The 16682-nt window shown below is 39.3% G+C and overlaps 1 protein-coding gene across 1 annotated transcript in view; it reads right to left on the bottom strand.

Moving 5' to 3' along the window:
- Positions 1-717: 717 nt before the first annotated feature.
- Positions 718-16682, bottom strand: part of ANKRD55 (ankyrin repeat domain 55) — a 51595-nt gene continuing 35630 nt past the window's right edge. Inside the window, exons 9-11 of the mRNA XM_065739873.1 lie at positions 15380-16041; positions 9782-9883; positions 718-1111 (exon numbers count right to left, since the gene is read on the bottom strand). Of these exons, the coding sequence (XP_065595945.1) occupies positions 843-1111; positions 9782-9883; positions 15380-16041 (1033 nt within the window). The 3' untranslated portion in view covers positions 718-842. The remainder of the gene's footprint in view (positions 1112-9781; positions 9884-15379; positions 16042-16682) is intronic.

Here is a 16682-nt window from a genome sequence, read left to right as displayed (position 1 = left end):
CTTGTGTCATTCTTGGCCTCTAGGAGAAGACAGACGTGAAATGTTCAGTCGAAGGCACTTGCCAAGGCTCTTAAACTAAACAGCCACCTAGTTAGATTTCCTTGTCTGGGGGACCAAAGCACTAAAATGATGCCTAACAACCTAGTACCATGCAGTCTTTGTTTCGAGAAAACAACAGTCAACAACTGCATTTTTGTGATAGAGAAACATTAAATATTGAAAGATGTGTCAATTTGTCAGTTTTGAGCAGCATGTGCTATAGCTCTAAGGATTCCTGTTTCACTGTACTTATCTGTCTTGTAGAAGTCGCAAAACCCACAAACTTGAAATGCAGAAAATACGAGAAAAATAAAGAGCCAAGAAAAAGTTTGTTAAAACTTCATTTTATTTTGAGATTATCCATTTAATCTTAAAAAGGTAATTTAGATATCACACAGCTTCAGCACCTTTACAAACTATAGAGAATCCCCATCAATTTGTGTTTCTTTAATTCTGAAATGTAAATCACACAGAAATTCCTACCCTTCCTGTTTTCAATGGAGGGCTTAGCAGTGCAGTGCTGCAACAAGATTGCATGTTATGAGGATTCAATTAACAAAATAAATTTATAGCACATTAAATAATATTTCCATTAGAAATGAAAACTATGAGGAAAATGTCTATATAAATACATCATGCAGCTTTTATTATGTGCTATCCTTTCTTTTCTTTGTTGTTGTTCATTTACACTCCAGCTTAGAAGAACATCATTAGCGTAAATTAATGAGTTTTAACTAAGTACTTATCTTGTAACAAGCTCTGAGATATATTTCAGCTGATGTGTTTGAGGCCAGTGCAATGAGTTAACTTTCAGTGCCTGGGTTGGTGAGGGATTTCTCAAGCTGTTCTGCAGGGCTGGATTTCTTTTGGCTTGGGATAGCAGGTAGGACACGGCTTGGTTTCAGAGGCTCTCCTGATAGATCAGGCAAGAAAGAATATAGTATATGATTGTGAGAATGTCCCCTTTTCTGAGACCTGGAGGATGGTGCTGATGGGAGAATAACTGCTCCAGTCCTTAGGGAATTTAAAGGCAGGGATTTAAACTTCTTAGCACCCTGAAGTGGTAGCTGAACTACAGAAAAAAGAAAAAGAGAAAGAGTGCACAGAAAGTGAGAAGTATGATATTTTTACAAAAGCTAAGTTTGCTTTTGCATTGAACTATTTGTTTTGTCTTGCATATATTTAGACCTGCTTTTGAAAGAAGTGATAAAAATGTAAGTAAAAAATTGTTAAGCCTTTCAGGACTAATCTGCAGCTGAAGAAAATAATTCTAATATCAGGAGATTTACTCATCAATAATACCCCAAAAGTTCAAATGTTTACTTTTGGTAAACATGGAATCCACAGTTTGTCTGAAGGAGATTTGTTGTGTTCAGAGAGACAAGATATCTTTTCTTCAGAGAACAGGCTGCCTGAAATAGAACTGTTCCACAGTAATGTTTTAGTTTTAACAAAACTTTAGTGGGAGAATGCTTTATTTTTTTCAAAAGAAATTGCAGGAAAAAAAAAGTAGGGGTATGAAATGGACACTTGGGACAGTGTGTGAGTTTTCTAGGCACAGTCAATCATGATTTTAAGTCCAAATAAATGCATGTTGTGCATGTCACAGGCCACGGAAGCAGTCTAATATCCTCAGCACACTTACGACTTCCATTGTACAGTCAGCACTGTAAAAGTGTTGCATTTTGGAGCTAATACAGTTTTATATGTTCTCTGAATTCAAGTCCTCAAGCTCCTTCATTCAGGCAACTTGTTAACTTATTTCACAAATTTTTTAAAAAAGAATTCAGTACCTTAATAATAGACCTTTTTTACTCTGACTTTGACTTTATTTTATTCACAAACTCTTTAATTTAAATGGTTATTGTTTCTTTGTTTTCTATTCTGACCATGTAAGGATTTTCCAACAGGAGTTAACACTATGTCTGTTTTGGCTACAGATTTTTCTTGCTATTTTTCACATTAATATTTCCCTGATTGCTATCTCAATCCATTGTCAGTTTCCTTCCGTATTCATCTCTCATACAAGAGACTGTTAATATTTACATCTGAGATGTTCTAATTTTTGTGCCATCCTAATTGTTGTAACAGCTTCCAGAACGTTATTTGGTAACTTCATCCTTTGAAATGAGCCACAAATGTTTCCTAGTGTTCAGGTATTTAAAGCCATTCTGTGATTGGTATCACACTTGTAACCTGATTCTTAACATGAAGAATCTTCCTATTAAGCAAAAAATGGCTTTTTCAGTCTTCTTCATAAAGATAATTTTCCTGGTGAAAGTTGAAAGAGATTCTACAGAAGTTTCATAGAAATCTTGTATAATTCTAAAGAAACACTGGAAGTTCAACTTGATTTAAAATATTTTAAAAGAGGTATAAATGAACTGATTTTTATTAGAAATAACAGGCCACATCACCAACCAGTGTGAACTGGTTAACTACTGCAGTCAGTGCACCTATGGTAAGATGGACCTTGTACTTTAATTTTAATCTTAAAATTCCCCTCAAATAATTAAACCTTTAATACACTTGCCGAATTTACAGACAGAATAATGGATGTGTCTTGTATGCTGTACATTAAAAAGACAAGAAAACAGGATATAAGAGATTTCAGACAAGTTAACCTAACATTTCTACTTAAAAACTTTCTGCACTAGGTGTTTCTCAGAAGTAACTCTTTGAACATATGAAGACAAACTTCTCACTGTTCATCAAGAAACATCATAATGAGTCAGTGTGACACTGGCACAGTGGATGCAAGAGACGTGAGAAATTATGTAATTTTAACAGGGAAAGGATATTAACCTTGCCACCAATTTTCAGAATAAGAAAAAAATGCGTCGATTAGACTTGATTAAAAATTACTTTTGAGGTGTATTTCCTGGAGAACATGTCTATGATGTTAAATTATCTGGATATACTGGATAAATGGCAAGAAATTCAGATATTGAAATTCAGCAAAGGAATATGCAAAATAATTTAGATAGGACATTCAAATTTCAAGCAAATGAAATAGAACCCTAAACCACCAAATACACCAGGAAAAAATATAAACGATTGGCTAGGTCAGCAGCAGTAGCACAGCTAATAGGATGCAGTTTGTTCTCAAGTCACAAAATACCCTGCAAAATTTCAGACAGAAACTCTGAACCTTCCATGCCTCAGTAAAGGAAGCACAAAATTCCTGTCAAGCAAGCTCTTCTGTGCCAGTAAATTTATCAAGTATATAATTAAGAAATCAGAAATTTACCTTACTGAAGATGTGTCTTCAGTGGGCACTGGAAGAATTTTAAATCTATGAATTGTGTTTGATTGAGTAAATTTTTACACCTGGAAAGAGTCCAGTGGAGGGCCAGAGAGATGACAAAGGGCCTGGAACACCTCTCTACGAGGAAAGGCTGAGAGACCTGGGTCTGTTCAGCCTTGAAAAAAGAAGACTCAGAGGGGATCTGATCCACGTCTATAAATATCTAAAGTGTGGGAGGCAAAGAGATGAGTCTGGACACTTCTCTGCAGTGTTTGGTGATAGGATGAGGGGAAATGGGCACAAACTGAAGCATAGGAAGTTCTGCACAAATGTGTGTGGGAACTTCTTCCCAGTGCAGTGACGGAGCAGTGGCACAGCTGCACAGAGAGGTGGTGGAGTCTCCTTCTCTGGAGACGTTCCAGACCCGCCTGGACGCCTACCTGTGCAACCTGGGCTAGGGAGCTGCTTTGGCAGGGGGTTGGACTCGATGTTCTCTGGAGGTTCCTTCCAACCCCTACAATTCTGTAATTCTGTGATTATATTAGACTTGCCTGGCTCTCAGCAATTTAATTTAATTCTCTGATAATATTCAAGGTTCATTCACATTCAGAAGTTCAGAAAATGGCTTAGTTCTCCTTTCTTAGAGAAAAAAACCCACAATTAATACTTTATTTTAGTTTATATTAGATTTGCATCAGTCGGGGTAAACACAAGGTACAAGACAATATGTTGTGTGACACACAATACAATACTTTGTGTTTATTGAAGTTTTGGCATGAAAGCCAAGTGCATAGTGGGAGGGCCAGTTGTTCTCCTATGTTCATCCATTCAGTGTTTACATCTATGTGAAAAATCCTCAGAATGTTTTATATACTAGACAAACCTGTAGTGGTGGGGTAAAAAAGGGTGAAACCACTTTAGCTTTGCACTGTGTACTAGGTAGACATCACAAAACCATATTCCTTCAATGAAGGGAAAAACAGCATGTAAACATCCATACTGCCTGCCTAGATCTACACATTATACTCAGGACCTTTGACTTAGGATACCTGATAAGAATTTCAGCACTCAGTCACTAATGATTTTGAAATAATACATATTGTGAGAAGTATTACTGTTTGTACTGAAACACAGGGTACTCAACCCAGCACTGGAATCTCTGAGATACAGAACCATTAGCCGAGTTACCATACTTCCTGAAGCTATACAGAGCAAAAGCAACAGTAATTATTTGTGTTCATAAGGCAGACTCAGTTACCCAGGAAAGAGTGATGCTAAAAGTGCTACTAATTCCGGAAGATTTTCTCACTCATAAGAGACTCTGGAGAAGTTGTTATTATAATCTACAGAGATCCTCTGTCAGGAAGACATTACTGAAGGATTATATGCTACCCAGGAGAAGGGATACTCTGACTCTTTCCCTTTACAAACAGTGAATATGGTGGCCCTCTGCAGAGAGAAAGATGCTTCACAGAATTACTGTTGCTTTGAGAAAGGAGAAATTTCAAATCATGAAAAATAAAAGCAAAAGCATCTATTAATCCCCAGATATTGTTAAATGACCTCAGAAATAGATCTTCCTTTTTTTTTTTTTCTCAATAAATAATAACCTCACAATGGTTTCAGTCCTTCAATGCCACACGAAGAAAGAGCAACAGAGAGTTCTCTTGAAGTTCCATATTTACTTGGAAAATGCTTCTGGCATGGTGTGAGCAGAGTGTAACTGCTGTTAAGTGTGCTGTCCTTGATGGAGCTGTGTGATGAGGTAGGAAGGGTGTTTGGGTGCAGTGTAAGAGAGATGTCAGGTCATGCCAAGGCACCTCACAAAGCCATTTGAAATATCTTTTTGACCCTGGGATCATCTGCAGTATGGGGGCATATTGGTAAAGCCAATGAAGTCCACTGCTAGTATCTTCCTCCTAACTTGAATTTTAAGATGTATTTGCTTGGAGATTAAAACATCTCTCACTCTTTTTTTCATTGTTCTTCCTTTTCTAGGAGTTGTTTCTTCTTTTTGTTTATTTCTGACAAGTTTCAGTTCTCTTTCTGATTTTTGCTTATTTTATCTTTCCAGTTCCCTGATTGCTGTTTTCCCCCCCACACACGCACTGATTTTGTTGCATACTTTTAGCACATATCTACTGTAATGAAACTTGTAGAAAAACACAGATGTTTATACTCCATTGCTGGAGCCATTTGCCTGAGTGATGACTGTGGATGGATGGAGGGTGACTGAAATTTTGGCTCTGAAATAGGTATTTGGGAAGCTCCAGGGTCAAATATATCATTTATGTTAACAAAGAAGAAATTTAATCTATTTTGAAAATAGAATAAGAGAATCAGAGAATTGGAGAATCATAAAAAGATTTGAGTTGTGTCATGGTTTTATGAACTTTTGTTACTGGAATTCATCATAACATCAGGTAGTGCTGGGAATTAAAGAGTTAATGCTCCAGTTCTGTGTGTGGTCAAGAGTTGCAGGCATACTGTCTCAGAAGAGAAAAAGAACTACATACCCCTGAGGACTTTGCATTACTTTGCTTTTTTCTGTTTTCTGTTCATAGGGAAAGAGAAAACTCTTAGCAAGTCACGAGATCCCTATGGGATCATCCCAGCAGTGTGTGAACTTCCTAGCCATCTTGCCTTCAGCTTTAGAATAAGGCCTTTGTTTTTTTGGACAATCTCCCTCTCTCTCATTTTATTTGATTTACTAGCTTAAATTCCAATTATATTGTATTATATTATGTTATTTTGCATTACGATATCTTAGTAAACTAGCTTTCCTCCTCAGGTCATTGCCACTGTTTTATTTTAGGCCCATCTCCCTGTCCCTTTCCCTTTTCTTCTTCTCCCTTTCCTGGTTCGTGGGTCTGTGTTTCTCCCACGCCATTAGTCAAAGAACTGGGCCAAACCAGCCCATAAACCATTGATAGGTTGGAAGGGACATACAAGATTAGCTAGTTCCAGCCCTCCTGCTCTAGGCAGGCACAATTCTCTCTAGATCAGGTTACTCAAAGTCCCATCCAGCCTGGCTTTCAATGCTTCCAGGGAGGGAACATCCACAACCTCAATGGGCAACCTGTTCCAACATGTCACCACCCTCATAGTTAAGAATTTATTCGTGATATCTAGTCTAAATCTACCCTTGTCCGGTTTAAAGCCATTTCCCCTTGCCCTGTTGCTACATGCCCTTATAAAATGTCCCTCCCTTTCTTTCCTATAGGCTCCCTTCAGATACTGGAAGGCTGATACAAGATCTCCTCAGAGCCTTCTCTTCTGCAAGCTGAAGAGCCTCAGCTGCCTCAGCCTGTCCTTGTAGGGGAGGTGCTCCATCCTCTGGTCACCTTTGTGGGCCTCCTCTGGACCTGCTATAGCAGCTCCATGTTCTTGTATTGGAGGCCCCAGAACTGGACACAGTACTCAAGGTGGTGTCTTACCAGAGCAAAGTAGAGGGGCAGAATCCCCTCCCTCAACCTGCTGATCACACTTCTGTTGATGCAATACAGTTGGCCTTCCGGGGTGCAAGTGCACATTGCCGGCTCATGTTGAATCTTTCGTTTGTTGACACCCCCTAATCCTCCTCAGAGCTTACTCACAAGCCATTCTCTGCCCAACCTATATCTCTGTTTGAGGTTGCCCCAACCCAGATGCAAAACCTTGCACTTGGTCTTGATGAACTTCATGAGGTTGGCATGGGTTCACCTCTCAAGCCTTTCTAGGTTCCTCAGGATGGCATCTCTTCCCTCTAGCATGTCAGCTGCACCACTGAGGTTGATGTCATCTGCAAACTTACTGAGAGTGCACTCAATTCCTCTGTCTAAATCACCTGCAAAGATGTTAAGTAACACAGATTCCAAAACTTATCCCTGAGGAACACCATTTATCACCAGTCTCCACTTGGACACTGAGCCATTGACCACAACTCTCTGAGTGTGACCATCCAGCTAATTCCTTATCCAGCAATTGGTCCATCGATCAAATCCTTTTTTTTTCTCCACTTTGGCAACCAGGATGTCATGTCAAATGCTTTGCACAAATCCACGTATGACTTAAATAACTTTCTTTTTATTAAATATCTAGAACCATTGTTTGGACAGTAATGGCACTTGTACTGATGTATTTTGTTATTCATTACATTATGATTATTAACTCTAATAATGACATCTTACCTGCAGAGCATGTTTTCTGGTATGAGACTGTAACTAAAATCCTGATTGTTTGCATGAATTTCTGCAAAAATATCAGTGATTCCAAAAATCTTTTTGCTTTTTAGAATTTTGCTTACAATATTTTGAGTAGAAGATATAGAGAATGTCAGTAGAAAGCTTGAAAAAAGAAAGAAAACTTAGATCTGAGTTTTCCAAAGCAATTTGAAGATTTTCTTTCTCTCAAGGAGGCAGAGAATACCACCTCAGTATTCCATAGCCTTTACTGTGCAGCAGCACAGGAGGATTCTGCATTTCCTGTACCCAATCTGATGTTCTCTATAAAGCTACCTCTGCTGTTTCGGTTTTAGTAATGTTGTCATAGTGCGGTATTTCTTCATAAGCTCAGATCACGAGAGAGAAAGGATTTTATATTTAGCCTGGCTAATCTGTAGGATAGCAAATAGTAAACTACAAATCTTTATTCAAAATACACTGGGGGATTTGGATAGTTGAACACAAGAAAGTGAGGACATGGGTTAATGTTTGCACACAAAGGGAACCCAGTCCCTGGCTGGATCCAAACTGAAACACGTACTGAGTCTTGACACTGCCTGGGCTGTGGGAGCAGGGTGAGCCTTTCCTTGGCCTTTGGGTGGAACCTGTCTTCTTCCTGTGCTTGCTGATACTGCAGAGGATAAAGGACTGCTGCTCTCTCTCTACACTTTTTTTTTTCCAGTATTATAGAAACTTCCCTGAAACTGTTGTTGTTAGAATGAGATAATTGAACAGTTCCCACCCTCAAGTACTTACTAGTCGAGTGCGTAGGGCAGAGTGGGGATCTGCCTTGGAAATTAAAAAGGAACTTATATTTGGAAGCTTGATGATCTCTTCCTTCAAATTTTCACTAGCAAAAGGACACAAGAATCAGTGCCCATTATGATATTTTTCATGCTGCATGAAGAAGAATCATTCCTTACTTTGGCATCCCTCTCACATGCCTAACCTTCCTGTGGTGTGAATTTATTAGGGTGTTGTCATTTCTAGTGAGTCCTTACATATTCCAAGTCACCATGTTACATCATGTCCTGCCCCTGTTAAATGCTATCATAGTCAGGCAGGCAAATGCAGTCTTTTCTAGTAGAGAAAAGTCTCATGTCTGTGAGAGTTTCAGACTCTTCTTCTCTGGAAATTAAATGTAGCACCAAACTCTCCTCTCTGTTGATACAGATCCCTTCTGTTAGATGAGCTCTATGAAATGAGAAGGAGAAAAGAGCTGTGATCAGAAGCACAAAGTCCAGCTGGAAGTGGGCCAGTCAGTAGTGAAGTAGACCTGGAGCTGATATCAGAGCCAATACCACTAAACATATTCATTAATGACTTGGATGATGACATAGAGTGCATCCTCAGCATGTTCGCAAGCAATAAACAACCCTGAGGAATGTCTGATACATCAGGTGGAAGTACTGCCATTCAGAGGGCCTAGACAGGATGGAGATATGAACTGAGAAGGATCTTGTGATGTTCAACAAAGTGAAGTGCAAAATCCTGCCCCTGGGTAGGAATGCTGTCCTGCATGCAATACATGCTGGGTGGGATCAGCTGCCTGGAAAGCAGCTTGTCAGAAAGAACACAGTGTCCTGATAGACAACTAGTTGAACAAGAGCCAGCAATATGTCACACAGGCAAAGACAGCTAACAAAATCCCAGACTGTCAGGAAGTGTAGCCTGTGGGTTGAGGGAAGTGGAGCAACCACAGCTAGAGCACAGAGTCCAGTGCTGGGGCCCTTGCCACAACAGAGACGGACAGACTAGATCAACACCAGTGAAGGGTCATAGGATGATTAAGGGATTGGAGCATCTGATATCAGAGGACAATCCAGAAGAGTGGCTTTTGAGCTTTGAGAAGAGAAGGCATCTCAGAGGAATCTTATTAATTTATGTAAATTCCTGGCAGGGGAAGGTAAAGAAGAGGGAGCCAGACTCTTCTCAGTGATACCCTGTGACAGGAGGAGACTCAGGGAGCACATTTAAATACAGGAAATTCTATTTAAACAGAAGAAGAAACTTTTTCTCCATGGGTGGTCAAACACTTGAAAAGGTTGCCCAGAGAGATTGTGCAGTTCCATCTTTGGAGATAATCAAGACCTAACTCTGTGGTCCAGAGCAATCTCCTGTAGGTAGCACTGCTGTGAGCAGTGGGGTTGGAGCAGGCAGCTTCCAGTAACACCTTCGAGTCCATCCATTCTGTGTTGCTGTGAAGTGGAACATGTGAGCTCCCTCAAACCCTCAGGTGCCAGCTATTGAGGCACACAGCTTGATACTATAACTAAGGTCTGCCTGTACTTACGTCTGTGCGCACAGTGGTTGGGTAGAGGGGCAAGGCTGTTCCGTGCAGGAGTAAGTTCTTTTATTTTAGGTTGGTCTATGGACATCTTTTGAAAATTTTTACCTGTGAAAGAAAAAGATAATCTGTTATTACGTGAAAATAATTGTAGCCAATAAGATTCACAGCAGATCTGAATTTTTTTTTCTGAAAAAAAAAATTAGAAAATTTCAAAAATACATAATAGCAAGAAATCACCAACTGAAAATAGCTCTTCACACATTTAAGTCTTGACTGATGTAGTATAACCTTTTATAACTTTTGCTTTTCCCTTGCTCTTGTATAATACAGTAATTGGTGTTCGAACAGCCACATTCCAGTAGCCTGATCTATATTAGAATATTTGGAAAATAAGTTTTTAGGAATGCTCATTTATATAGATTTGATTTCAGAATTAAAGCTTTCATTTTAAAACTTTTCTAGTAGTATCCCTGTCTTACTGAAGCACTAGATCACTACAGGGCTGGAGCCTTTATTTCCTTTGAAGAAAGTCTGGGGGAGCTCTCTTGTTTCAGCATGAAAAGGAGAAGGCTGCAGGAAGACCTCATAGCAGCCTACCAGTACTTCAAAGGAGTGTATAAACAGGAAAGAGAGTGATTTTTTACATGGGTAGATAGAAATTGAATAAAGAGGAGTGTTTTTAAAGTAAAGGAGAGGAGGTTTAGATTAGGCATTAGGAGGAATTTTTTTTACTTATACTCTGATGGCACAGGCTGCCCAGAGAAGCTGTGAATGCTCCATCCCTGGGGGTGCTCAAGGTCAGGCTGGATGGGGCCCTGGGCAGCCTGAGTTGATAGGTGGCAGCCCTGCGTGAAGCAGGGAGCTGGAACTATGCCATCTTTGATGCTCCTTCCAACCCAACCAGTTCTATAACACAAACAGAGCTCAACTCCTTGTTGGAACGCTAGGCTATTAGCAGTAAAGATGAGCTTTGAGGGGGTTTTGCTGTGGGTGAAATATAGGAGAGCTGATATAGATTTTTGCCAATTTGTTTTTATCAAGAAAAATAAATGCTGGATAATGAAAATCTCTAATTGTGTGGGTTTTTTTTTTTTTTCTGGCTGTGATTACAACTAATTTTGGTGTAGTACTAAAAGAAAATATATTAAGTGATATAGTGCATTTCACTTTATAAATGCCACATCAAATATTATTAAAAAAAAACCCCAACAACTAGAAAATCAAGTTACACATCAATTTTTTTCCCTCATCGTTTTTCCCTGACTTGACCATATTCTGTGATGTCTGAGTCCCTCAAAATTTTATCATTTGTTATTCCTAAATCTGAGGTGAATCACATAAGGAGTGCCAAGCCGTCTTGGCAAATCACTTCTTGCCCAGCATGGCATTGCAACATAGCTCACTGTAGAACAAGCATACTCTCTGCTGGCTTGCAGAAATGAGTGAAGAGTGGATCTAGTACAAATCTTGAGAAAGAACAAAGATGAAATGTTGTAAATTGCCACTTTGAATTAATTTGAATTTAAATTGACACTATAGCTGGCACTTGAATATATGTATGCACTACTGGGTTGTGCAAGATAAATCTACAGAAAAACAGTTGCAGAACAGTTTCCTAGAGGTGCACTGAAGGAATTGTGAAGACCACTATGTTACTAAATGGTTTATTTGAGAAGAAAGCTGAAGTAGTGTTCACCAGTCAAAACTGTCATATGGTAGTGCAGTCTCCAGTTTAGAACGGGACAAGATTCTGGTCCAAAGACGATGGTAGATGATGGACACTGGATCACACCATTGGCTCCTATGTGTAAAGCTAATGTATTTTGGGCTAATGCATGAAGAAATTGTTACAGATGATCTATGTCTAACGCACACAGGTTTTGTTCTCATTTTCCCATGTTTTATACTTTATTTAGTCTTCAATAACTCTCCAAGATAGAGAGCTGTGTGTGTAAAAGTAAATATCTTTCATACATGTTCCATCCCCTGTGCACAAAGAAATATAGAGAGCAGAAAAACAAGTCAGCTGCTCCCATTAGCAATTCAGGTCATATTGGTTCTGTTGTGATGTTTACTCTGAGAGCTAACAGCTTTTTATATATGTACCATAATGACCGTGATGAAGGGGAAGTTGTTTTTTCCTGTAAAGTAATATGTTTATTTCATAAACAGGGATATCTGGCTGCAAACAGAAGTACGTAGCATAAAAAACTGATATGGATATTTGGAAAAGAAGCCGAATCTACAAATTCTGGCATCAAGAGGAACTATTCTTCTGCTCTTCCTTACCATATGCTCTACATAATATCAGAGAATGAAAGCTTTTTTTTCTTTTAGTCACTGTCTTTGACACCGTAACTGCATATTTATGATGGCATTTGAAGCGGAAAAGAGGTTATTTCTTGATTATAAAATGCAGATTTTTTCACAGGTTGTTCTTTAGTTTTCATTTGGATAAGTGAACCACATTGTCTTGTTTTTTTTTTTTTTAATGCCTCTTTTTGTCCTTGTTAATTGGAATATCTCCATTTATGCAATTTTTCCAATGAAAAGTAGGTGGTAGTGCATTTTGCAAAATGAGATAATTGCAATGCTCAGAAGTACAGAACGCTTCACATAGTGGATACCAGTTTAGCCATCTGGCTTACATGGACTCCTCTTGCAATACTGGCAGTAGTTTTTTGTACAATTCATCTTTGTTCTCTTCAGCAGATAGTAAGACAAGCCATGAAAGATAGGCTCTCACTCCTATCCACATCAACCTCTCTCCTTTGAATAAATGTCATGGTCAACTAGTAAATTGACTCATCTTTCCTTTCCAGCAGCACAGAAAACAGAACAAAAAGCCTCCAGAATTCCCTATCTATGTGTCAAGTGCCTTAGTAGCAATATGCACAAAAAACAGCTCTGACTCTGTGTGTCAGCTGAAAAAATATTTTTTAAATTGAGGTCCCCCAGATTATTGATGCCCATGATCCTGTTTTGGATATTCCATGGTTAGAAGACTACCTGGAGCCATCACAGTCTTGAGAAACAGAGTAGTAAGACTTCAGTGTCCATCAAAGACCAGCTGCTGTTTTTCCCCTCAGCTAGGCCTCCTGCAGTAAAAAAGCAATGAGGAAATGTCTTTCTGGGAGAGCTGCCTGCACAGCGCTGTGGGCTGGGTTGGAGCCAGGCTCACTCTACTCTTGATCTCTACAATCTATGCAGGCACAGCACTTACGCGTGTGCTGGAGACCTGGAGGCCCTGAAGCTCATAAAGGCCCTTGTAGCTCTAATTCATAGCAATGGAGGTGGCTTAAATTACAAGGGCAGACAGATTTAAACCATACATGAGCATGAAAAGGAGTAAGCTGTTCTTTTTATTATGAAAAAAATTAGCCAATATCTGGGTTGTGCTGTGCACACCTGCCAGACGTTCTCTGCCTCATTATATGCTCTTGTTGTTCTTGCTCAAACAGAAGTCCTTCATGCTGCCTATAGGTTTTTTTTTCATTGTTGGAATTTTTTGTTAAAGGGAACAGGTACACAGAGAACTGAGGCTGCAGCAGTTTCAGGCTTTTTTTCCTTCAGAGGCAGACAATAAACTGTTAGAGTTCTGTTATTTATTTGGACATAGAAAAAGAACTTGCATTCAATAATTAGAAGGTAATTGATAGGATTTTGCTCTCACTCATGCATACAGACAGACTGCTCTTCCTCTACTGAATGCTAGTGCAAAGCATGAAGCTCTGAGCGTCTGTTCTCAGTCATCCACTTGGTTATGTTTCTTTTCTTTTTTTTTTTTGTTGTGGGATGTTAATAGAAAACCACATGTCCTTCTGCCAACAAGGATTTAATCATACAGTATTCTACAGTCATAAGAAAAATCTGTAATTGTGTTTAAAATTCCATGTTAGATGTTTCCCCATCAAATATATTGACAGCCTAACTGATTTCATCAAGAAATGTTCCCCGTAATCATCCTCAGGTTTGGTTTATCCAGTTTCAGCTCATTCCTCCTCCTGCTGAATGCACAAATGCCTCATTATATTTAGGCTGTAAGGAAGCCCTGCAGGTTTTCTTGACTTCTACATGTGAGCCGAACCTTGTGGACCTCAGTGTAGGAGGAGTTACGCTGCAGCACTCCTTGACAGCCATGTGGAGGTTGGGGTTTGTGTGGCTGAGCGAATAGCTGAAGAATGCACAGTCAAAAAGTATTTATGGCTACAAACTAGGTCTGTTTAGTTTTCAGGAACTTGGCCTGATGTTCAGGAAGTGGAACTTTTTGAATAGCTCCTTTTTATGATGGAAAATTATTTTCAGCCTTGGTTTGCACAATGTAAAATCACCTGATGTTCTGCAATTGCCTTATCTTCTCTTACTATTAGAAAATTGAATCAAGATTTTCTATTCCACCAATCTACCAATTCTACCACTTACAAGTTAGCACAGTTTGCTGTGCCACACAGAGCTTGATGGTTACCTGACTTATCTGCAGGCTCCTCTCAGAATAGGCTTATGTTCACTGCTCTGGAGAACAATGGCTCATATTTACTGGAGGTTAATATGAGATAACAGATAATACTCATAACTGGAGGTTAGATTAATCTGTAGTGTAATGCTTACTCCTTGTAATGATGTACTGGTAAGTTTGGCAACTGCTCTTACTTGCTTCATTTTCAGCTGAATTTTACAGTGGTTGGAAGGCATGCTAGATGTGACTAATCCCAAAGGAAATGAAATTGAAGAAACTGATACGTTGAAGTGAACTCTAGCACACACAGGTCACGTAGGAAGATTAATTCAAAAAGGGATATGAGTCAAAGTGCTGAATCCCAAACCTCGCTTTCAAACTTCCTTCAACATTATGATACTCCGCTTCAATATGACTACATTATCATTTCCAAACCACAGTATAAAAAGCTTTTAATCTCTCTGTAAAGTTAGCAACCTGAATGAATCCATGGAGTAAACCTAAGCATAGCAGATTAAGCCAAAGATGGGAGAGTAGGAAGGGGGTGACACTATGCCCTGGAGTTAGTGTGTGCCTGTAGGAGTAAGTGGGCACATTGCAAAGCTGCCCAGCATGGCACACATGGGCTTACCCATCTGGATTGAGAAGCAGCTCTCGGCAAAATTAGAGATTTGAATACAGCACAGTTGCATATATAGTTCTGGGGTTAAATGCGGACACAAACCAACGTGAGGGACAGCAGGTATTTACTTGCAATTTACAAAACATGTATGTGATATGCAGGAACTCAGGTACCTTATATGTTTCCTAACTACTTGCATTTTTGCTGCTAGGCATAATCAGATCTCTGATTCTCATAATTAGAATTCTGATATCTATTCAGATCTTAAGCATCTTGCTTTTAGCCTTCAGCTGATATTCTGTACATACATTATCTGCATTTGTGACTGCTTAAAATCATGGACTATCCCAAGATGGAAGGGGTCCACAAGGACCCCTGAGTCCATTTCCTGCATATAAAAGGAGTAGAAACTGAAAAACATACTAAGAATTGTCACAGGGCTGACTTACCTATTTTTTTCTTTCTCAGCTTGCCACATCAGTAGGAATTGTACGATACAAGAGAGATAGAAGAAGGAAATTACCTGATGGAGAACTAGGAAGTGAGGGAAGATGGGGAGGGCACAAAAGCATGTGGTGAGATCTATCAGAGTTTAAGTCATTTTTCACTTTGTCTGAAGGAATTCTAGTACAGGCTTTATAGGAGAGTATTTGGTTGGGTTTTGTGTTCCAAGGATTATTCAGCAGAGCCTGGCAGCTGCTTCTGTGATCCAGCAAGTCATGTTCACTCCTACTCTTTTGAGACTTGTGTGCAAAATGGTGGGTGCTGGTGCTGGATGATATGCTTGATGATGTGCTCTGGGCAGCAGTTAGGAAGGAACTGCCTGCTGTGATTGGGGGGAGGCTCTGGGTTCTGATGGGCAGAAGTCCATGACATTCTGCTGGCTTCTTTTCAGATATGAGGTACTTTGTGTCTATGGTCCTTTTAAAGTCAGTAGTGGTCACACGCTCATCTGGAATGTCTTTGCAGCTTGTGTCCATAATGCAATCAAAAGTGGTGATGATGTCATCTACTTCTGAGGTCTCCTCTGTAGCATGTCGGTCTCTGCTTCTGTCTTTCTGAATGTTTTTTTGGTTCTCTTTCTTCTTTTTGCAGAAGAAGATGTGGTTCAGCATACTGAATCGTCCTTCTTTCTTAAGGAGTTTATTGTTCTGAGAGGGAAACTGATGGACTAACTCATGTCTACTGAAAGTACAAATCAAAATGTGATGCCATTACTCACAAAATATTTAATAAAATACTGCCTTTGTTAGCCCACGAGATGGGGTACATACTGTTCAGATACATATCTAGGGGTGGTTCAAAGAGGCAGAAAATGAGGATTCCAAACTTATGGTTAGCAAAGACTGAAAATGACAATAAATTACTTAATTCTCTCTGATGGGGTTTGTTTTCTTAAAGCAGGCTCAGCTTGGCTGTCAGGAATAAAAACAGACTTTTCTGACTTCAGCATCTACCAGCTGCAAAATCATTATTCTCAATAGTGAAGCACAGTCCAATAATAACAAGAACACCCTGGGATCTTTAAAACCAAGTGGTCAACGTATTATGTCATATTCAGAAAATATTATTTCCAACAGCACAGACATGGCTAACACTGTAAAAAAGACACTACTTCACATTTTTCCTTTCTTTTACTTGCCTTTATTATTATTATTATTATTATTATTGTTATTATTTTGAAGTCACTAACCCAGGTACTGAACAGGCCTGACACAATTCCAGTAGACCAAGGGAATTACCTACAGTTGTGTTGCTGTAGTGATTTTTAGATGAGATTTTGACTAATAAACTTTGCAGGCCTACTCAGACAAGCAGAGTGCAGC

This window comes from Cyrtonyx montezumae, unplaced genomic scaffold (assembly GCF_038088225.1).
Source record: "Cyrtonyx montezumae isolate F1298 unplaced genomic scaffold, pur_monq_1.0 scaffold_25, whole genome shotgun sequence".
Lineage (NCBI taxonomy): Eukaryota > Metazoa > Chordata > Aves > Galliformes > Odontophoridae > Cyrtonyx > Cyrtonyx montezumae.
Note: the sequence above shows the minus strand (reverse complement) of the source record. Positions and strands in the feature narration are given on the sequence as shown.